At 55.1% G+C, this 21,573-nt stretch overlaps 5 protein-coding genes across 5 annotated transcripts; 3 read left to right on the top strand and 2 right to left on the bottom strand.

Moving 5' to 3' along the window:
• Positions 1-203: 203 nt before the first annotated feature.
• On the top strand, positions 204-1,549 carry GLRG_03202 (uncharacterized protein; the record flags this gene model as incomplete). Its single annotated transcript, XM_008093887.1, has 2 exons — positions 204-435; positions 492-1,549. 2 exons carry the CDS (start codon positions 204-206, stop codon positions 1,547-1,549), a joined length of 1,290 nt encoding a protein of 429 aa, XP_008092078.1.
• A 1,057-nt stretch (positions 1,550-2,606) lies between these two features.
• GLRG_03201 (SET domain-containing protein) lies at positions 2,607-6,529 on the top strand (the record flags this gene model as incomplete). The annotated part of the gene is made up of 3 exons (XM_008093886.1): positions 2,607-3,278; positions 3,360-6,372; positions 6,426-6,529. 3 exons carry the CDS (start codon positions 2,607-2,609, stop codon positions 6,527-6,529), a joined length of 3,789 nt encoding a protein of 1,262 aa, XP_008092077.1.
• A 669-nt stretch (positions 6,530-7,198) lies between these two features.
• On the bottom strand, positions 7,199-8,584 carry GLRG_03200 (phospholipase A2; the record flags this gene model as incomplete). The annotated part of the gene is made up of 4 exons (XM_008093885.1): positions 7,199-7,274; positions 7,347-7,863; positions 8,088-8,236; positions 8,325-8,584. 4 exons carry the CDS (start codon positions 8,582-8,584, stop codon positions 7,199-7,201), a joined length of 1,002 nt encoding a protein of 333 aa, XP_008092076.1.
• A 4,517-nt stretch (positions 8,585-13,101) lies between these two features.
• On the top strand, positions 13,102-16,554 carry GLRG_03199 (uncharacterized protein; the record flags this gene model as incomplete). The annotated part of the gene is made up of 2 exons (XM_008093884.1): positions 13,102-13,133; positions 13,206-16,554. The coding sequence occupies 2 exons, from the start codon at positions 13,102-13,104 to the stop codon at positions 16,552-16,554; spliced, it is 3,381 nt and encodes a 1,126-aa protein (XP_008092075.1).
• A 351-nt stretch (positions 16,555-16,905) lies between these two features.
• GLRG_03198 (uncharacterized protein) lies at positions 16,906-18,326 on the bottom strand (the record flags this gene model as incomplete). Its single annotated transcript, XM_008093883.1, has 7 exons — positions 16,906-16,988; positions 17,040-17,150; positions 17,234-17,259; positions 17,321-17,350; positions 17,429-17,495; positions 18,088-18,101; positions 18,157-18,326. The coding sequence occupies 7 exons, from the start codon at positions 18,324-18,326 to the stop codon at positions 16,906-16,908; spliced, it is 501 nt and encodes a 166-aa protein (XP_008092074.1).
• Positions 18,327-21,573: the final 3,247 nt, after the last annotated feature.

The raw sequence follows: 21,573 nt of genomic DNA, 5'->3' as shown, positions 1-21,573 counted from the left end.
TCTTTGTTCGTTGCCCCGACAACGCAGCCGCAAAACAGACGGTTCCGTTTGCCATCTCTTTCACTCTGAACGACACCAACGCGACTAGCCCCAAGATTACAAGGGACTGAATAACGACATACACCAATATACACGACGACGCTTCACGACACCAACAGCCCCAGACATATCGATCGACACTTTCGCATCCGGCTCCAGGGAAAATGTTGGCCCTTCGCGACGAGAACGCTGTCAACGCAGCTCAGGCCGCTCGACTGGCACCTGGAAAAGGGCAGCTGGCCCCCAGGACCCCCGGGGCCCGATACCCGAAGACGCCCTTGAAGATTCCCCTCAATGATGAGAACGCCGCTGGAGGAGCCAAGATGGCTCTTGCGCCCAAGTCGATTGGTAACATCCAGGGCACTGTCAAGAAGCAGAACCTCGTCACCCCGTCCGGTATAATTCCCTTGGCTTGTGGCTAAGAAGAACAACGAGACTGACATTGTTGTCAGAAACACGGGCCCGCGCGCCACTCGGAAACAAGACCACCAACGCAAAGACCAGGTCTACCCAGAATGCCGGAGGAAAGGACCTTGAGAAGACTCAGACGAAGCCCACAACTACCAAGAAGCTCAAGCAGCGTTCTCCCGGCGTCGGCCCTTTGAAGCTCGAAGTTCGCAATGACCAATCTGGCGTGGCCGAGGAGCCTGACGTTGAATATGCGCCAGTCCCCGCCAAGGATCTGCCTTACGAGTCGGATGTCTTTCCTGATGGGGTTTTGACATTTGAGGGCCTCAAGCCGGAGAATATGTTCAAGGGCTATTACAACCACTTCTACAACCCCCTGGGTGAGGACGGTGTCAGGTTGCAAGACAGGAAGCACAAGGAAAGCCTCAAGAAAGCCTTGAAGGAGAGTGATGAGCGTATTCTCCGTGACATTCGGGAGATGGACTGGTCCGTTTCCGACGTACCCGAGACTGCAGCCTTTGCCCAAAGAAAGGCCCCCGGCCCGGCCCCTAACCCGGCCGTCACTAGAAGAGTCGTGGGAGGTGCCCCTAAGTATCCTCCTACCATCACCTCTAGACGGGCCGCGTCTGCTCTTTCTATGACGACGAGTTCCACTATTCAACAGAAGAGGCCTGTTGAGCAGAAGTCTACAGCCCGACGGCCTATCTCTGCCCTGCTTCCACGTACCAGGCCCGCAGCTGGCGCCGTAGCCTCAAAGTCTATAGCTGCCGAGAGCGCCATGGGAGAAGCAGCGTCGAGAAACACTCTGGGATATACAAAGGGCCGTACGGCCTCATCCGTTATCAACGGACGACCTCCAGCCCGACCTGCCTCGACAGATATCGCCACGATTGCCCCCCCGAAGACTGTTGTTAGGCGTGACGCATCACCTCAGAAACAGAAGCAAGAGGTTCGTGACGAGAACGAGGACCTCAGCCGACTGCAGTTCTTGTCCATCTTTGATCCCGCTGGAGAAGATGAGGATGATGGTATCGGTAGCGCCGGTCCACGAAATGAAGACTTTGAGGAAGGTGAGGAGTTTGAAATGAAGTTGAGTTTCTGATCACTCAATCAGGTCATTAAAGGGCGTTTGGACAGGATTGGCCTCATTTGTACAGCAACCGGATGGCAGGAGACCAGGAGGCGTTTGGCTGATATCGTTACCCAATATCACACCCGTAAGAAGACGGTCGAACGGGCGACCAAAGAACGTGTCCGGAATAAGGCTTATCACACCATTGCATTTATTTTGTTGACCACTGAATGGCATTTTTTAGCAAACATGATTAACACGGCTGCGTGGTCATTGTCTGAGGGCCGTAGCTATTTCTTCTTTAATTGCTTTCATGTGTCCAGTCTGCGGAAAGCTTAAGACTGTTTCAAGTTGCCAACCTAGGAAGTGTTGCTTATGAAGGTAGATGCACAACCAAGAAACTGTCTCCAAGCAAAGGACACATGAGATACCTCATTGGTTCTTGCCCCAAAGAACAAGTTCGTTTCTGTGGCGCCCCTGTCGCTTTCCCCCTTGACAGACGCGAAAAAGAAGTGGACTGTTCGACGCGATTTGGTCACGTGTTGGTTGCTGCGTGGCTAGCCCACTCAAGGTACCCAGACGCTTAATTTTGCAGAGCGGTACATGGTTCAGAGTTCAGGTCCTGTCTGTACCTACCTAGAACATCCATGCGTAACGCTGTTACGGTCCTCTCTCGCCTTGTGCTGGTCTCCGCTAAATCGCATCCCTGAAGAGTTTGGACACTCTTCAACCTCCAACTTTCTGACCTCGCTGCTACATTTTCTCCAGCCTCACCGTCCATCGGTCCCAGCGCACGACTTATCCGACCTCATCTGCACTTTTTCCGATTGATTACATCGAAGCTCATCCCTCTGCGACTGGGTATCTTCCTTCCTTGGATGACGTAGCTGGGCTCCTGCCCCTTGCCAACCGCCCGTATCGGTGACTACGCCTCAGTCGCGTGAACATCGATTACGCGCTTCGTCCCTTCGCTACACTTCTACAGCCGTTGGCTTTGGCGATGAACCGTGCTCTTTGAACCATCCGGTACACAAGAGAGACAATGTTTGGTGGCAGGCGGGTGCGGTAGAAGCAGAACAATCTCACGATGACCCGCCAATCTTCGGCGAGCTTCGCGCAGTTCTTCCCTGCAGCCCCCCGCGTCGCTAAGGACAGAGCCGAACGAGAAAAGGCAAAGGTCAAGATTCAAGATACAGCAGGCGGCTCGATCGCCGGTCCGAAAAGCAGCGGCAGCACCCCTCTGCCCAACGGCACGAGTGGCGGAAGAACATCCGGAGCTGATGGCCTACTATCCGACACCTCGCAACAGCCAACCGCAGGCCGCGAGTCCCCCATAGGAGATATTCTCAACACCGTTGGGTCTGCGAGCTCCTATGAGAGCACTGTCTCCTCCGTCCTGAGCTCGACTGCGCGGCAAGCTGTTCCCAACGGTATATCTCATATCCCTACATCCAGCGGCACGCCGCCCACGTCCGTTGAATCACCCTCAAACTCGGGTAATGTCGGCCTGTCGAAGACGAATATGCTACAAGTACATGATACCGATCAGGGTGAGGCACCGGCCTCTCAAAATATCCCACCATCCCGCCTGGGCAGCTCACAAATCCCGGAACCATATCCTCCGATTGAGCGCACTCCTGCGCGAGATCCTACTCGATCGCGAAAAGGCATCAAGTGCACATATGACCCCAATATCGACCGGACCCTGTCGAAGCATGGCAGGAAAGATGCCAAGCCGATATATAAGGAGTTTGGATTGGTATGTACAAACACAATATACCCGCCCTGGGGAGGGGGGCGTCATCTTGCGCGTGAGAGCTCTGGCTAATAAACTGAGTAGGAAGATGACGCCCCTCCTCCCGACCCTCGCCTTGCAAAGGGCGGGCGACTGGGTTACATCAATACCGATTTCCACCTCCCCAAGTCTCGCTTGCGACAATCGCCCTACAATTTGAGACCGTACCCCTACGACCCCAAGACCTCCATCGGGCCAGGGCCGCCAACACAGATTGTCGTTACTGGCTTCAATCCCTTAATCACATTTTCCAAGGTGACGGCGGCCTTTGCGACCTTTGGCGACATTGCAGAGAGCAGCAACAAGATGCATCCTGAGACTGGTAGCTACCTAGGATTCGCAACGTTCCGTTACAAGGATGCGCATCCCAGTCGGTCGAGGCCCGCCTCTATCAAGGCGATTGATGCCGCGCGCCGGGCCGTCAAGTCGATGCATGGGCAGCGCATTGAGGCGAACCAAATCCGAGTCGAATATGATCCTGAAGGCAAGAAGAGCCGACAAATGCTGGAGGATGCCCTCAACAAAGACAGAGTTGCCCAAGAGGCCTCCATCACGAAGGCGCCACCGACAGGCCCTCGAGCAATCGTGTCCGACAAGGTTCCTGGACCGCCGCCCATGGCACCAAAGGGCCCGTCTTCGCACAGGCAGGCCGTGGCAGGGGTTCCCGCTTGGGTGCCGAGCCAACCGAAGATGCACGTCGCTGTCGAGGAGAAAATCATTGCAAAGCAGCTCGCGTGCGAGCCCTACATCTTTGTTGCCCACGAGCATGTTCCCGTCATGGTTACGACGATACCCCATATGAAGAAGCGACTTAAAGCGTTCGCTTTCGAAGATATCCGCATTGACCGTACTGGCTACTACATCTTGTTCCCCAACTCCTACCACGGCCGCAACGAAGCTATGAAATGCTACAGGGCTGCTAATCACACCGACCTGTTCACTTACAACATGGTGATGCAGCTCTCCCTTCCACCCACGACCAGTCGAGATTCCGAGTCCGCCGCCCCGCCGCCCCGACGACGAACACCAAGTCCCGAACGCAAGCGCCGAAGCGATGTGCGACTACGAGAGGACAAGGACCGCCGTCGTCGAGAAGAAGAGGCAGACGTAGAGGAGGAGAAGCGGCAAAGAGCTAAAAACTTTGACCCTGTCCTCGAAGCCTGTGAGGTTGTCACCCGGGAACTGGCAGAGCATCTGATCAAGCACATCCGTACGAGGGTTGCTGCTCCTACTCTGACCACTTTCCTGGACCCTTCAAACCACGTCACAAAACGACGGCAGCTGCATCTGGAAGATCCAGTCGGGTCTGTTCCATCTGTCACTGTCGATGCTGGTGATGAGAGCCCCGGTGTCAGCACGCCCAACTCAGGTGCAGACCCTATCGAGCGTCGTACAGGCCGTCTGGAGATATCGGCCCTGCCTCGAATCCGTAAGGCCAAAGCTACTGCTCAGGGAGGATCACGCCACCATGGCTTCACCGATCCTTTCTCGCGCAAGCGGGTGTCGCAAAGTCGCAATGCGTTCAGGTCGCTGCACCATCGTCTCAAGAGCTACGACAGTGACGCCGAATCTGACGACGAGGCTGCAATCAGAGAGTCTCTGGCGAGAGATACCGAAGAGCCCGATTCTAGGCCGCGCAGCCGTATGAGCACGGATGACGAAGTCAAGGATGACTTTGCCTCCTGGGGACCAGCGGAGGAAGACTCTATGACCGAGGCAAGCTTTGCTATTGGCGAAAGTTTGACAGCGACGAAGAAGAGAAAACTAGATCTCGAGATCCAGTCGGCAATCAAACGTCAGAAGAAGTCCGATGAGGAACTCTTTGGGGTCACGCTAGACAATGTCGAACCCGAGTTGCTGGTTCACGAAATCTCGGAAGAGGCTACCCCTGACGCCGATTTGCTCGATGCACAGAGCACTCGATCCGAGACTCCACTGTCAACTTCCAAGGGCATAGTCAAGAAGACGAAGTCGAAGAAGAAGTCGAAGAAACAGATGTTTGAGGAAAGGGAGGCGCTCAAAAAGCAGCACATCCCGACACCCGTGGAAGTGGAAATGGAGGAGGAAACACAAGCCCCGACCGAGACTCTTTTAGAAGAGGTCAAGCCGGTGCCGGTAGAGACCAAGGTTGAGGAACCAGAGCCGCTGCCGCTACCAACGAAGGTAGATCCGGCCTTATTCTCGACTACACCCACCCCCGCTCTCGATCTATCTAGCGATTTCAAACTCAGCATTTCCGCGTTACAAGAGCTCGCGCTGTCCGCATGCGATGGCCCTGATGTTACCAAACTCAGGAAGAGGTTCGCTGGAGCAGATCTCGGAGACCCGCTCCTCTGGTTATGGCGGCGCAATCGTGTACGGGAGCTTAACTCCCCTTCCGGGTCGGTCGACCAGGCCGTGGGCATTGATGGCTACTACGTCCCAAACGCTACCGGGGCTGCACGAACCGAAGGAGTCAAAAAGATTCTTAACGCCGAAAAGTCCAAGTACCTGCCCCACCACATCAAGGTCCAAAAGGCCAGAGAGGCACGTCAAGCCAAGTACCAGAGGGATGGTAAGGACGCTGCAATTGAGGCCAGCAGGCTCACTGCGGCAGAAAAGGTTGTCGCCAAGGGCAACTCAAGAGCCAACCGCGCCAACAATCGTCGTCACGTGTCGGCACTCCAGGACGAGAAGAAGATATCGGGCGACTCTGACGCCTTTAAGTTCAACCAGCTTAAAAAGCGGAAGAAGCCTGTCAAGTTTGCCCGGTCCGCGATTCACAATTGGGGTTTGTACACAGAGGAAAACATCAACAAGGACGACATGATCATCGAGTATGTCGGAGAACAAGTCAGACAATCCATCTCTGAGATTCGCGAAAAGCGCTACCTCAAGAGTGGTATGGGCAGCAGTTATCTGTTCCGTATTGACGACAACACGGTCATCGACGCCACCAAGAAGGGCGGCATCGCTCGTTTCATCAACCACAGCTGCATGCCCAATTGCACGGCCAAGATCATCAAGGTCGACGGAAGCAAGCGGATCGTCATCTACGCCCTCCGCGACATTGGTCAACGTACGTTGTTTGAAACCCGTTTTTCAGTATGACATGGAGCTAACCTTTCGCAGACGAGGAGCTGACGTATGACTACAAATTTGAGCGTGAAATTGGCAGCCTGGATCGCATTCCCTGTCTGTGTGGTACGGCGGCGTGTAAAGGATTCCTCAACTAATCCCGGTCGATGCTTTCAGGTGTTTTTGGTGGGCAGGTAGTTCATTTTGCATCCACTCTTTGTATTTCCTAGGCCAAATTGCTTGCTGGAGTTGGGACTTGACTTGCCGTCTCATCTAGTGGGGGCGGGCTTGCTTTCCGCCTCTTGTTTCTTCACTTCGACGCATACCCACTTGGATCTGTCTTCTGCGTTTATACTATATACATCATAACCAAGGCAAAGGCAACAGGAAAGGAGACGAGATTTCTGGGGGCAAGGGTGGGGAAAAGTGTAACATGATTCACTTTGAGATTTGCAGGGTGGGTTTCGGCGTTCATGTTGGGTCGAAAGGGGCTTCTGATCCATCTCCAGGACCAGGCGGGTCGAAAACGAGACCTTGCGCTGATACCGAATTCTTTTGATGGAAGCTGGAATTTAAAAAAAAAGAGAAAAGTGTAATCCCTTGAACAGTGGTTAGGGCAAGAACGAAAGAGGAAAAAACCACCTTCTCGAGGTAATCAGGGCGTATATCGCGCATACACATTTGTACATATGGTGAAGGCACATGCTAGGGTTGAGAAGAGACTCAACCAAGCGGCGAAAACACTGGTTGTTCTATTCATTGGGGGGGGCGTCTAGCCATTCGTTATATCATCCCAAATGTTAATGTCGTTGATGTCATGGGACTGACTATGTCGTTTGGAGGCTGACGTTTCGGACAAAGGCGCTCATGGGATATAGCGGTCCACTGAATTCCATGTCGTACCTGGAAATGATGGTTAGCCTCCTATGACATGGAAGAGAACTGGTTAGGCATTCTTGGGGGTACATGACTGACCAGTAGTTGACGGCCAGGACAAAGCCGTCTCCGTCTTCAGGGCAGGACTGCGAAACCTTGTGATACCACATAGCGGGAAGATAGAGCATGTCACCCGGCTCCAAGGTGACTCGGACGGCCTCGGCGAGGCGGGAGTAGGGCGTCGCATTGACGCCTGGGAGATCCGGGTCCCACGTCGCGAAAGGAACCGCGTCCGGTGGTCCGCCGACCCCGTCTTCGGCACGGTCGAGGGCCAGCTCCAGCCGGCCGTCCCGACGGACGTAAGTCGCGGGCGTAAGGGCCCTCTCGTTGACGCAGGGGTGGCAGCAGGGCGGGAGGAGGGCGAAGTGCTTGCGGCCGCGGACCTGAACGTAGATGTTCTCGTAGTTGTCCTTGTGCAGCGCGGTGACGGAGCGCGAGGCGCCGATCCAGAGGTTCACGGCATCCGGGTCGCGGTCGAGGGCGATGCGGGCAAAGGGGATTGAGGACGGCACCTGGGGGGAGAGGGGGAGATATTCGTTGCGGAGGTTGTCGTTTTCTAAAGGGGTCGTGCGTGAGTTCACGTTCGTCTCGATGAGTTTTGTTATTTTTTATCGTGAGAGGCGGGATGAGGGGGGGTTGCGTGAGAGAGCAGCAAGAGGAAGCAGGTTGTACTTGAGAGGTGGCGATTCATAAGTGAGGAACGGATATGAAGCTCGAGGGCACCTCTCATTCTCACATTAAGTGAGTGCGAGTGACTGAGGATGGGAGAGATCAACGTACGGGTCTGGGCATATCGGACTTCCGAGGTTGTGTCTCTGCTCCTTTCTTGGTTGATTACGTAGTTGATGAACTCTTCAAAGTCTTGGTCTTCTTCATGTGGCTTTGCGAAGACGACGTCCCCGTCGTGCTCAGTCGGGGCATCGGCGTTGCTATGTACATCGTGTAAGCCGACGATGATGAGACGACAGACACCCCCCAGGCTACGGGATGTGAGGCGCGTGAGACCATTCCACTCACCCAAACGGCGTCACCGCGACGTTGACGGTCTGATCCTTGAACATCTGCACCAAGTACTCCTTATCCCACTTCCTGTTCGACTGCCAGGAGGACGCCGCCCCGCGGACGACGAAGGGCGTGTTGCGGGCGACATAGCGCATAAACTCGAGGGGGCTCGGTTCCTCGTCCAACTCGTCGATGAAAGCGCCGTTGAGCTCGTTGTACGTGGTAATGAGCTCGGCCAGGGGGTCCCCTGAGGCCGCTGGGGCTTTTGGGCTCATGGTCTCGGGTTATGGTATGGTGTACTGGTACTCGACCGCTGGCGATGGGAGAAAAAGGCGAATGCAAGTTGCGGTGGCACGACTAATAAAAGGTATATGCCTGTTACTGGATACATATCTGGGCGAGAAACAAAATAAAAATAAGATAGGCAAAACGGGTCACTTGCAAGTCGAACGGTTGGCAAACCACAGGGCATCCATCATATTGGGTTCTCCGGTTCCTCACATATTATGAGCCTGAAATTGAAATGGCCCGGCGAGGTTCAATTTCAGCCAGTCTTGATAGGTCTGGTGATCTGCGATATCGATGGTTTTGGATCAACCCTGCTTCATATCTCGGGTCACACGGCCGGCGCCAGGTCGGTGTAAAATAAGCCCTACTAGCGAATACAACCCACCCCCCGGATCGCGTCCTCCAAAAGAACGAGCCATAGGCGAGAAGGCCACTGCGGGAACACGCGAGCGCAAGGATTCCTATTCCCCCATTGCTCGATTCGCGAATGCACCACAACGCACCAAAGGGGGATAAGGGGCACGAGGGTCTGGTTACCGCGTTGGGATGGTATTAGTGCGAAGCGCAAACGGCAAAGCGGAGCCAATGGGGGGAGCGGCATTAGTGGGAAGTCAGGCCACTTCAGGATCCTCATGGCCTGATTATGATGAGAACCCTGGGATTCCGAGCAGCAGCAAACACACCGCAGCTCTGTCTTATTTTCTTCTTTCTGACAACAGTAGCAGAGGGGAGACCGATTAATTATAGATTAGGTAGATCCCATCTGGGGCTGGGTGCGGCTGGTCGAGGGGCCTTTTTTTTCCTTCTCTCCTGCTATTTATGACGGGCGTCCCATCCTTCCCTCTTGTTCCTCCGCTGGAACTTCCATCGTCTACGTGTGCTCTAGTCTTTGGTATCGTGGGGGTTATGCTTCCCCGCCTACCAAGCACGAACAATGGCATCATTCCCTCGACTTACGAATGATGAACCAAAATTGCTTTACCAACGACGTCTACCCCTTTTCTCGACACGAATCAAACTAATAGGGTCTATCAGCTAGTGGCCACCGAGTTTTTGACGATGTTCAACATTGACCGTGCAGCTCCGATGCATATTCATCCCGAATCCCGGCGGAGCATCCGTGCCGAGCAGTCTAGGAGCCCGAAAGCGGCAGCAACACCAGCGAGAAAAGCCACCGGCCCACTACCCATGGGGATCGCCAGGCGACACAGCAGAGAAAATAAAGAAAAGTATGCCACTTTTGACTGCTTTAACGACAACACAACCACCCGGCTCGGAGTTATCGTTTGGGATCCATACGCGACACGCATAAGCCGCACGCCTGTTCGCCCAAGACGGGTTGATGGGGAATCCAAAAATGCCCGCCAAGATGGCTTTCCACGTCACCCTCGCGGTTGCAGCAGCGCCTTCTTTTCAGGATCTCTAGTGTCAACCTGGAAACCTGTTAAGGTGGTCTTCGCCTGGCGCCAGGGACCGGACGGTGCAGAATGCCTCTGCCCAATGATGAGACGCACCCACCGCCTGGTGTCTCTTTCTCTCATTCTCGCATTCGATCGCTTTCGGTCTCCCTCGCCGAGCTCGCTCTCTGTCGGGAGTTCCTCGGTCAAGCACATGCGCATCGCAGCAGGGGGAAACGCAGCCTGACTCTACACAGACATAGGTGTCCGACAGACCTCCAGAGTCTAGACCTATCGACGCTCGGTCCCCTCAATCAGGACCCTGTTTTGTTTCTACCCGGTCACCTGGCCTTTGCTTCAAGCCAAAACGAGACAGACATTCCCGCGACGTCGTCGGTACCACGACTCGGCAGCAACATATCGGCAAAGAACTGCGCGCCAATGCTCTGCCCCCCCTTGCCCTGCGCTCTGCTGTCGGTTACCAGTTCCTAATCGGGACCCCCTTCGAAGTACCGCAGCACGCAACGACTACCGATACGGCAACAGCATTCGGAAGCCACAATAGGTTCTCCCTTGTCCGTCTCTGGGAAAACGGCATGTCCTAGTGGACGCCAGGCAGGGTCACCCGTACCCAAGAAGCTTCCGGCTGGCTCCAAGGTGCACCAGAGGAACACGGGCGATACAGGCTGGCAGGGGCATGCCATTCATTGTTCTTGCCTCGCTTCTGGAATGTCCCAAAAATGCTATCGAAAATTCTGTTTGAGAGTCGCACATGATTGGCTTGGAGCAACTGCCGGTAACCTCGGGAGACGAATTCCCTCAGAAGCATGAGGTGGCTGCGGCTGACGCCTTGCTCTCAGGGTTCCGTTCAGTAGCGTTTCGCCAAGGGGATGCTTGACCAAACTTTCTTGGGCTTCTCACCCATCTCAACTCCGACCCCGAAAAGACGTCTCCAGATTACCCCTCACGCCAAACCTTGTTCTCCTCAGCATGCGCTGCCCGCCTGCCTGCTTGGTGCTGTCTGGTTTGGAATGTTCTTGTTTTGAGCCATGCTTTCCCCCATTTTTTGTCTTGTCATTGCTTTCCCCCCTTTACCAGCCGCACACCAAACGCCTTGTGCCTCTTCCGGCGTTCCATAGTGGGGTTCGGCCGGTGATGCGGTAAAGTTTGGAACGGGGGGGGAGGGGGTGGGTTCACAGACGGAAAAGCCGGTTGGGTTGTTGCAGTGGAAGAAGTTCTTCCCATGCAGGTCCTTGGGATTGTCTCACCATTCAAAGATGTGCAGACGTCAACGCCGGCACACGGTTGGGACTTTGCTGGTCCTCAGTGGACAATCACCCCACCTCTTGCACACCCCCTATCAGACTCGAGACACCCAGCGGGTTGTGACGTCTCCAGCTTGGCAGCAACGCCAAAACGCCCCTGGCTTGGCTCTGTTGGACACCTCTCGTCTTCTCTGCTTCACGTGTTACTTTTTTGTCTCGTCCATCTTCAAATTCAAGTGGCCTTAGCGGCTCGAAGACCCCTCACCAAGCGCCGAGCACTGCGATGGACAGAACCACCACATTGAAGGAAGGGGAGGCGGTGTTTGTGTTACTCCTCAGAGCCAAGTCTAGCGCTCTAGTCCGACCGAGCACGTACCCCAGCACGTACCTATGCTATGCAGAAGGTCTGCCTTTCTAATTCTATCATTCTACATTCTTTTTCGTCCCGTTTTTTTTACCTGGGCACTTACCTTATCGGCGCGCTACAAGGGTGGCTAAGGTCTCATTAAAGTTTTTTCCTTTTCTTCCTCTTCTGGGTTTTTTTTCCCTTCGCGCTCATATCGTACGGAAGTCGTCCCATGTTCCTTGACAAAATGCTGCCATCATTGGCCATTGGTGGGGTCCACTTCTCCCCCACCCACCCCCCGGACATCGGTACCTCTCCCCGATACCTCTGCGATGTACACTGCAACTCAAGTGCGGAATCCAGTACCGTAATTGGGAGGCGAGAAGGGGGCGTAGTGGGAAAGAGAGGCCCCTTTCAGCCTCAGGTCGACGCGTTACGGGCATTCTCCTACGCTATACGGATACTACGAGCGACGACGTCTGTCCGAAGTGTACCCCTCTGCAACCTCCACTGCACATCATATTCCCCTGCGTGCCCAGTACAGTGCTATCCTCTGTCTATTTGCGGTTTACGGCACACGCTAGATCATCAGCCTTTGTCAGATCACCTTCAGTTCCTCGATCAATCCAATCATCCTACCCTCTCCACCACCACCACCGCGAAAGGGTATCGTCTCATCCCGTCGACATCAGTCCCCCTTCCACTTCGACGTCTCAGGGCCGCTCACAAACTTTTGTCGATATTACACGTGTCCGCATTATTTCTCCGCATCGTCGCCGTTTTGACACTAGGTGCATTCAAGATTGCACCGTCGGCGTTGGCTGCTTCGCTCTGCGCCGCAGTCAGTCGAACCATACAGGACGAGACACTCCACCACCACACACCAGGACATCCATCGACATTGACCCTCCGCCGAAGAAAGCATCCTGCTCAATCGACTCGCACAGCTTCCCACGGTCAACGTACTTCAGCTCTCGACTCCGGAACGAGCACCTGAGCTAGATAAATAACATAGTTGGCCTTGTTCTGCACCTGGTCTGGCCCTATCGTCGCTGCCGTCGTTCCACGCACGCACGTCTCCCCGACACTACATCAGCTGACGGACTTGAGGCCGACGAATCTCGGCCAATCCCCTCCACCCTCCCACCGCGTAACCTTACTTATTAGACTCGTTCGCATCCCTCCCCGAGCGCATTCATCTTGAAAGCTTTCCACCCTATTGATTTCCCCGTCAGCCATCGACCGCGAAGAACCTACGATTCCCTAGCCGCTCCATATGTGGGATCGTTCTAGCCGTCTCACGTAGCCTGCAACCGCCGAACCGAACCATGAGTGCGGCGACCATCACTTGCAGTCTGACATCGACATCATCACTATCTACCACCGTCAAACACTGGATGGATCGCCTGCTCGATTGAGTCCGCCCGCTTTCGCAACTTCGTCGACCTCCTCTTCTGCTGCAGTCGCTGCAAGCTTACTTGCAATCGTCGCCGCAGATGATTTGGTACCTGTTGTATCCTTTGCGAGGGTATGCAGTTGTTCCCCTTTCCTGATCCTGTGCCAATACATTCCATGCATGTTCTGACTGACCTGCCATCAGAACGACCGAAGCTCCCGTCCTTGCGCCGAACCACCCTCTCCGCCGAACCTTTGCGCGATACGGTCGATACGCCGCGAGGCATGTTGTTACGACCCTCATCATCTCCGTTGCTGTCGCCGCAATCCTCATATACCCCTTCCCGTTCCTCTACACCTCAGACTTGAGCAATGGCGCATCTAACCTCCCCCACCATGTGTGGACTGCTGCGCAGCCGCTCAAGGAAAACAGTATCGAGTCCGACGTTATTATGCGCTCTATATGGGTCCACGGCAGCTATATGAAGGCTTTGGACCGCGATGTACTACTTGGTGCCCTTGATCTTCAGGACGAGCTGCTCGGTCCCACCAAAGATTTCAGCCCGTGGCGGCCCACTGCTAACCCTCAGGCTCACGACCCCCATGCTGATCTTGCACCTCAGGAGCGGGATACATTTCACGTCGTCAACGGCCTCAACAACCAATCGTGGTTCTTCCACTCGCCGCTTCAATACTGGTCCTGCTCACGGGAGCGCATATCCGATGATGAAAACATCGTCTCCACGGTCAACGCCAAGAAAACACAGCCGACGTCGGTTAATGTTACTCTCAGGCATTCCATCGTCTTCAGCGGAAAGCGCTTCGAAGACAGAAAGCTCTTGGCAGCCGATGCACTCGTCATCACCTTGATCCATATGCGTGATTCGCCCGTCGGCCGTCAATGGGAGAGAAGAGCTGAAGCACTTGCAACCCGGATGAAGGACAAATGGACCGCTTACCCGGCGGACGGGAAGAGCATGTCCAGCCAGTTGTACGAGTTCCAGTTCATGCCAATATCCATGCAAGACACGGTGATTCTTGCCCTCGCGTACGGCCTGGCAGGCGTCTACTTTTTCTACAGTCTCTCTAAACTGAGAGCGGTCAAGTCCAAGATCGGCTTGATAGTCACGGTCTTTGTACAGGTCGTTGTCTCCATCATGTCTAGTTTTACGGTATGCGCCATCTTCCGTGTCGATTTGTCCGGCATTCCGCAAGCGGCGTATCCTGTGGTGGTCCTCTCGATGAGCCTCGAAAACATATTCAGACTCATCAACGCCGTCATCATGACTCCCTCGGAGAACAGCACGAGCAGTCGAATCAGCCGCGCGTTTGGAGAGACAGCACACGTTGCGTTGGCTAGCTCGGCGCAGAATGTCATCATCCTGTGGGGTCTGTCCAAGATCGTCTCGCCCGGCGTATCCGCGTTCTGCACCTTTGTGGCTGTTGCTATTGTTTTCGACTTCTTCTACATGTCTACCTTTTTCCTGGCCGTCCTCAGTGTTGATGTGCGACGGACAGAACTCAGCGACGCACTGGCCAAAGCGTTTTTGAAGAACAAGCGACACGGACAGGAGCAGCCGCTGAAATGCAGCTGGTTCGAGGCGATGCTGCAGGGCAAGATAGCTCTGTCCACCCGCATCGCTGGTACAGTCATCATGATCACTTTTGTCTTGATAGCGCAGTGGCACTTTTTTGAAAACGACACATTCATCCGGCTCCTGCGGGGGGTTTTTAGGATCTCCAGAGACACCGTCAGCTTCAGCCAGCCAAAGAGCTCGCTGCTAGTCGACATCCACCAAGCGCGAAGCCCTACATCTTGGCTTCGCCTTCAAGATCACGAAAGTGCTCGCGAGGTCATCAATGTCATCAAGCCGCGGTCCCATAGTTACATCGCCCGGGTGTATGACCCCTTGGTATTCGTCCTCAAGGGCGCAGATCGCACGCCCGTCACGCCGGAGCGCCCCCTGCTGCCGGCCTTGTACGATTTCATCGACCATCACTTGAAGCACTTCCTCGCCACCGTACTGTTCATCGTTTCGGCTGTCCGTCTTCTCATGAACTATCTTCTTTGGGGAGACGATGCCGAGTCGAGACGTAACGATGACATGAGCGACCAACCTCTGTTGGCGATCGAATCTCTTCCAGAAGCTCATTCTTTGGATGTTGTCTTGATGTCATCATCGTACGACGGGCATATCATCTCTGTTGGACTGGATCGGGCAATTCGTGTGTGGGACGTCCGGTCAGGAGGTGGTGATTACTCGCTGGCCGATATCGAGCCGCCCCCTGAGAACCCCTTCCCGATTCTGGCAGTTGCCACGGACAAGAAATCCAGCTGGTTGGCCTTGTTGTCATCTCACAGGGTGTTTCTATGGAACCTTGTCGAGCAACGTTGGGGTCAGCCAGTCCCAGTAGAACTGAATGGCCAGAAGCCAGAGGGATTCTTCTTTGGCACCCCGACCTTTGACTTCGCAAGCCCGCTTGTCGTTGTCCGCCGAAACGGGACCATGACGCAGATCATTCCTGGAATGAAAGAGCCGATGGAGTTTACAATCTGCAAGAGCCCCCTGGTCTCGGTCCGACCGCTTGTGCAAAAGATTGCTCCGTACGGCTCTTCGCAGCTGTCGATACTTACGACATCAAGAAAGGGCTGCATTCATGTGGCGACCCAGCAAGAGAACGACACCTGGGCGTCACAAGGCCTCGATGCTCACTCTGTCGAAGATCGAGATGCGAGCCAGATCGTACCACTGTCGGCTCTCAGCTCGTTCCTAGTCGCCAGGTCTCAGACGGTGGACCTCTTTGACGCGAAATCGAAAACTCTCCTTCACACCTTTGAAACAGAACCCATCCAGCCGCGGTCGCTGAGGTGCGTCCATTCCTCGCGACGGAAGCCGCAATGCGGTTCGATCGGCCTCGTTTCATTTGGCATCGCGTACAACCACACAGAGACGGGTGATTGTATCATCCACACTTTTACGCCCAAGGAGGATGGCAACGTCATTTGTTTCCGCAATATGGAACTCCCCTCCAGTCGCAACTGCAGTGGTTGGTCCGAGACGATCGAGTCGAAGCGTCAAATCCGCAATCCGGGCACATGGGAAACACTACCCAACGGCTTCCTCGTGGGCGTGCGGAGAGTTATTGACGACAGCGGGTCAAGCAGTGGCGAGTCGTCCCCCACAACCACCGGTGGCCTCCGCCGCAGGATGTATCAGCGGCTGGAGAAACGGCCGAGCAAGTCATTGGACAACTGGGAGGTCTGGGTGGCTTCACAGCTGGGAGGAGAGGAGCTGTATGAAACGAGGCCACTCCACGACAACTACGAGATCGGCTCGCATCTCATCATCTCAGGACTCGGTCCAATGGTCAAGGTCGGCACGGCGTCGGTCGCAGTTGGTTTCGGCAATGTCATCAAGCTCATCACGGTTGGGCATCAGCATTTCGAAGACTTGGCTGAGAACGAGAACGGTGATTCTATTCCAATTGGTAGCCGACGAAGGAAACCAGCAGCGGTCACGCATGCCCGTATGCAGGTCCCATCGTGGATATAAAATCAAGATACATACATTCAGCGGGGGTCGTGAGTTTGGTATGAGGGATGATTTTATTCTGCGGAAGGCATAATTTGCTTCTTTTTTTTTTTTTTTATACCCAGGATCAAAAAAGGAGTTGGGATTTTACCTGTCACATTTTCTTATATATATATCCATATGTAGGTAGGTAGTGGGAGCGGATTTCTGCCGTTTGGTTCAAGCGGGGAATGCTATAATGCTTCAAATTCGGCCTTTATTTCAGGTGGAACGACCTGTGTTTGTGAGCTTGTTCGATGCCCCTATCTAGTCTCCCAGTGAGGTCTAATGCGAACAAAAGCGGTTCTGTTTGGCAGCTAATGGGTCACGTTTCTAGGGAGTTGGTACTCCGACCTCGAAGACGGATCTACTTAACTCGGTGTCGATGAGGTATCCGTACTCTCTAGAAGCCTGATCTGTCTTGTGCAGAATCAGCTTTGCTGCGACATCCTATGACCCATACATACAGTTGCCGGTGCTCCTGGTCTGCAGCTGGCTGGGCTCCTGCTGTTCCCTAACTTGTTCATAGAGAGAGTTGGACCACTCGGCTGCCCGCCGTCCATATCGGCTCTCCACGCCTTGCCACCCGGGCCCACATCGGGGCCGCAAGAGGACGTCACTCGCGACGACCACGTCAAACAGGGATTTTCAAGCAATGTACTGCCGGCCTCCTTGGCGCATAAGACGCTGGGATGGAGAGTGTCACCGGCTCTGGGGTTACTGGTTCTCTCTTGTCCTTTCCGCGTACGTGCCATTGCGGCTGGAGATAACAGCTACGCTGGTTGCTCTTCAGGGGCACGACGTTGTACGATGGGATTCCCGGAGGGCCGTCACAGAGTAAGGGGGTCACGCTCACAAAATAGACCGACCGTCAGCTTCGAAGACCTCTGTAGCGGGTGCCCAGGTCGAGAAGGTGTCCTCCGCTAAGGACCGTGGACTGTCGTTCTCAACGACGAGCAGGCCGCCCAGGCGAGGGAAACACGGTTGGGCGTGGCCGAGTGTCGGCACGCTTGCTTCAGGGTTTCCTTTGAAGCTCTACTGGTCTGGAGTCTAGAGACACATCGCAGACTAATGGGGTTGCGTTGCAGTACAATACAAGGACCGGCCCGCCGGTACGGCATTTGGAAAACTGTCGGTAGGGGAGCAATCTTTATTCCGGCCTGCCGCTCCGTTGGCCAGTGTCCGTTTGGTGGCATGACTATACTATACCACCTCCAGCGGCAAGTGTTCCTCGGCCTCTTCCCCCCGAGAGGGCTCGCGAGCTTCCTCAGAGCTCACAACAACCCGTCCCCCCTTTGCGGACGGCGTCCCATACCGAACCAGTCCTCCATCCAATGAGGCATCCTCTTCGACCATTCCTAGCTCCCTTTTCATTTTGTGCCAATTCCATCATGTTCTCGTGACGCCAGAAAAAAAGAAGAAAGAAAAACAAAGAGTCCCGGGTAAGAACATTGAAACTTGAGAGCTTCCAGAGCTCTCGGAGTTGCCATAAAAAGATCCCCCATGCTCACATACTATGCCGTAACATCCTATTGCCACCCTCGCTTCCAAAATCATTTGTAGCGCATCCTCGGACACGGGTACCTGTCCGGAAACCACATCAAGCAGTCCTCGCAGGCGTCGTCGAGGCTGATGGTCTGCCAGACCTGCCGCTTGGCGCACGGCTTCTGGATGAGGCTGGCGGGCTGGCAGAAGCGGGCAAAGGTGAAGGAGAGGTGCTTGCAGGTGAAGGCGTGGGCGTAGTACTGGCACATGTTTGTAACCTGGCTTCCCGGGGGGGGGGGCCTTTGTGCGTCGACGGTTTGGATAAGATGCGTGCTTGTCTTCCTTTTCTTCTTCTTCTTCCGAATGCGTTGAAGGAGCGTGTGTTTTGAGTGCCGACGAAAAAAGAAAGAAGACGAAATAAGAAAGAAAACAAGACGTTTAAGAGCCTGTATCCAGGTGTTGCTAGCCAGACGGCCGTGTGGCCGGTGAGAAGTCAGGACCGTCTCGTTGACGAGGAGAGCTGCGTGCGGGCCACTGACGCCTTTGAAAGAGACGGCTGATGGCTTAGTCGAGAGACTGTGTACGTGATCTGCAAATGGAGCCGGAGACACGGCGATATTATCAAACCTTCGTGAGGCCGATATATGGGAAACGAATGTAGGCAATGCTGGCTCAACAGGAGCTTTTCAGACATCGAACAGCAACCGGACATGGAGACGTTGACTCCGGGGGTCCTATTTGTAGCTTCGTCGCTCGGGCAATCATGCTATGCCCGTTTGTTCCTGTCAGGCACCAAACCGGGGAGAAGGGTCTACGGCGTCACCTCGATCCTTCTGACAGCTCCGTTTGGGGAGCTGTGGGAAGCCATCCTTCCTCCTCCTTGCAGCACGTCAAGCCTTAGCCAGGTACACATAAGATAAGAACCCAATGAGACGCATCCCATACCGAGGCAGCGAGATCTTGCGATCTCGGCGCGGCCTCGGAAGCTGCAACATCCCGTTCCGGGGAGGGCAAACGGTGACCTCGGTGGCCACGAAACCAGGAACGATGCGTGGGGGGGGGGGGGGGGTAATCGGACAAACTGCCTCGACTCGGAGGTATAACTATGCCTAGTAGAGCAGCTCGCTTCGGATGCTGATCACGAAGAGGGCCGACTGACAGCTGGCGTTGGTGTGTTGCACTGGCTTATGAGCGCGTCCACGTACTGACGACAGTTGCCCAACAACAGCATGTCTATCTTGGGAGGGCTCAGGCAGCCATGAGGCAAGTTAACCCGGGCCGCAAGACGTGGGCTCTCCCTTTGAATCGAGGCATGATGGTGACAGATAGGGCTGCAGTGCCGCATCACAATCATGCCGTGCGTGCAACGACTGGAGGTCGTCCACGCCGGCAGCGAGTCCAGGGCAGACGACGGAGGTAGCGATAGCACAGGACAGTGGCAGGGTGCATGGTTCCGGCTGGCGGCAAGGCAAGACGGCCTCCCTCGCCTGCGTCGACAGCACATGCCAAGGGGAGCATCTAGGCACGCACATGGGCACATGTATGCTGGCCGTTAGCCTCAAAGCAGGCCGGGTTTCAGCCAGACCCCGGAAGTAGTCCAGCCCACTACACCAGCCATGCTTTAGTATCTTGCCTGCTTTTCTTCAGCCAGCATGCAATTGGGAGCAAGTCAGGCGGAGCGGGCCCATAACGAGGCAAGAAGCCGCTCGTGCAGTCGTAGGTATGATGGCAGAAGAGACGAGAGCCGCAGGCATCCGGTTACTACTAGTTCTTCACCGCCAGTTTTGCTACGACCTGTTTGTGGCCACTGCCCACTCCCGCCGACGTCAGGTCGCGCCCGGGTGTCCGGATTACCAAAGGTTGCCGGAATTCCTGCGGCGAGGACCGCCATCCAGTGAAGAATCAACAGCCTGGGTTGAGAAGGGGGGGGGGGGGATGGCCGCAAACATGACGGCCAAGCGCGAGATTTGTTATTGGCCGTATGCTGGTCTGGGTCGCAAAGTGAACGACAGCCCCGAGACGCTTTACTTTCTCACACGATGATGGCCAGTTGAGGCAGGTGAGCCCTGCTGATCCTTACTTGAGGAGTGCTTTGTTGGGCACTGGTGCGCCGGTGTGGCGTACCGGCGTGGGTAGGTCCTGGGAGAACTGGAACCTGTTAAAGCCCACGTAACCGCAAGGCGCAGCGAGGCGTTTTCGTGGGGTGCGCTGGCACCATTGAGCTTCCAGTAGCCCGAGAGGCCGCACAAGAGGCTGGCGATGGCGATGGCGACGGCGACCAAAACTATTAGGACTCGAGGGGTCCGGGGCCGCGAAGCAAGAAAAAAAAAAGGCTGGGATCAGATCAGAGAGTTGAGTTGAAGGCAAAGGGACGTTTTCCCTGCTTTGAGAAGGCGCGCGGCATCCGGTTGGCCCAGATCAGAGGATGTTCGAGGCTAGATTGGATAAGGGCTAGTGCATCCCCGGTCGCCACGAAACAGAGGGGCCATCTGACGGTACGTATCGCGTATTACTCTTGATGGGAACACTGACGAGCACAACTTGATCCACGGCGGACAACTTGTGTCATTTCCACTCGTACAAGAGGAATTGTGCAACCCGTATCGGCGAATACACCACGCTGTTGAAGCAGTGGCTGGTTTTGGAAGGTGAGCTGGGTGGTCTGAAACCCCTAGACGGACCGGGGCAAAGGCCCCACGGGCTCTCCCCGTTGCTGTTCGGGGATGACGGGAGCGATACTCGACAGTCGACAATCGGCCACGTTTTGCGTTTCCAGGCTCCTTACGTTTCTTAGATGATGTACCATGTAGGCCAATGCTCCTAAACAGCCCGCGAACGGCTAACGGTGGGTTTTCCTGGGGAGCAATGGACCGGTATCAACTCATCGGAGGCAGGTCGCGGAAGTGCAGTGCGTCAGTCTATGTGGGCGCATGACGACCTTCAAACGGACCCGAGAGACACGTCTGAAGAGGGAGAGAGAAAAAGCAAGCAAGCAAGCAAGCCAGCAGAATTTGTGCGCATCAGGGGGAGACGGCATATCTGGCGTCTCAGAGTGTTGTCATGGGTGTGGCAGAGGTAGATGCGCCTCTTGGACATGAGGCTCAGGCAGCTCGACAGCTAGTCGCCGCTTGTACTTTGGCGACTCGAGGCGGACGCTTGTCGGTCTTTAAACGATAGTAGGAATCCCGTAGACTAGACCCTTGGAAGAGTGGCCGGTCGGTAGTTGGCTTGTCTTGGACGTGGTCCCGCACGTCAAGACCAGGGCGCCCACGCTATTTTGTCTCGGCGTCAACTCTGCTCAGAAGACATCCCGGGGATCGGATCAGACGAAAGACACGGAGGGGGCCGTAGAGTGGTTGTGTGTAGTGTAAAGATGGGACGGCGAGCAGCGGCAAAGCAGCCAGACGACTGATTGTGCGGGCGGCTGTTCAGTCAAAGTGATGGGTAATTGAGACGATGGTTCCACGGCTTCCGTTTGATCGGGCAGAGGCCTGGAAAAGGGATAACGCCGCCAAA

Source organism: Colletotrichum graminicola, assembly GCF_000149035.1.
Source record: "Colletotrichum graminicola M1.001 genomic scaffold supercont1.9, whole genome shotgun sequence".
Taxonomy (NCBI): Eukaryota; Fungi; Ascomycota; class Sordariomycetes; order Glomerellales; family Glomerellaceae; genus Colletotrichum; species Colletotrichum graminicola.
The sequence above is the reverse complement of the archived record's forward strand: the minus strand, read 5'-3'. Positions and strand labels throughout refer to the sequence as shown.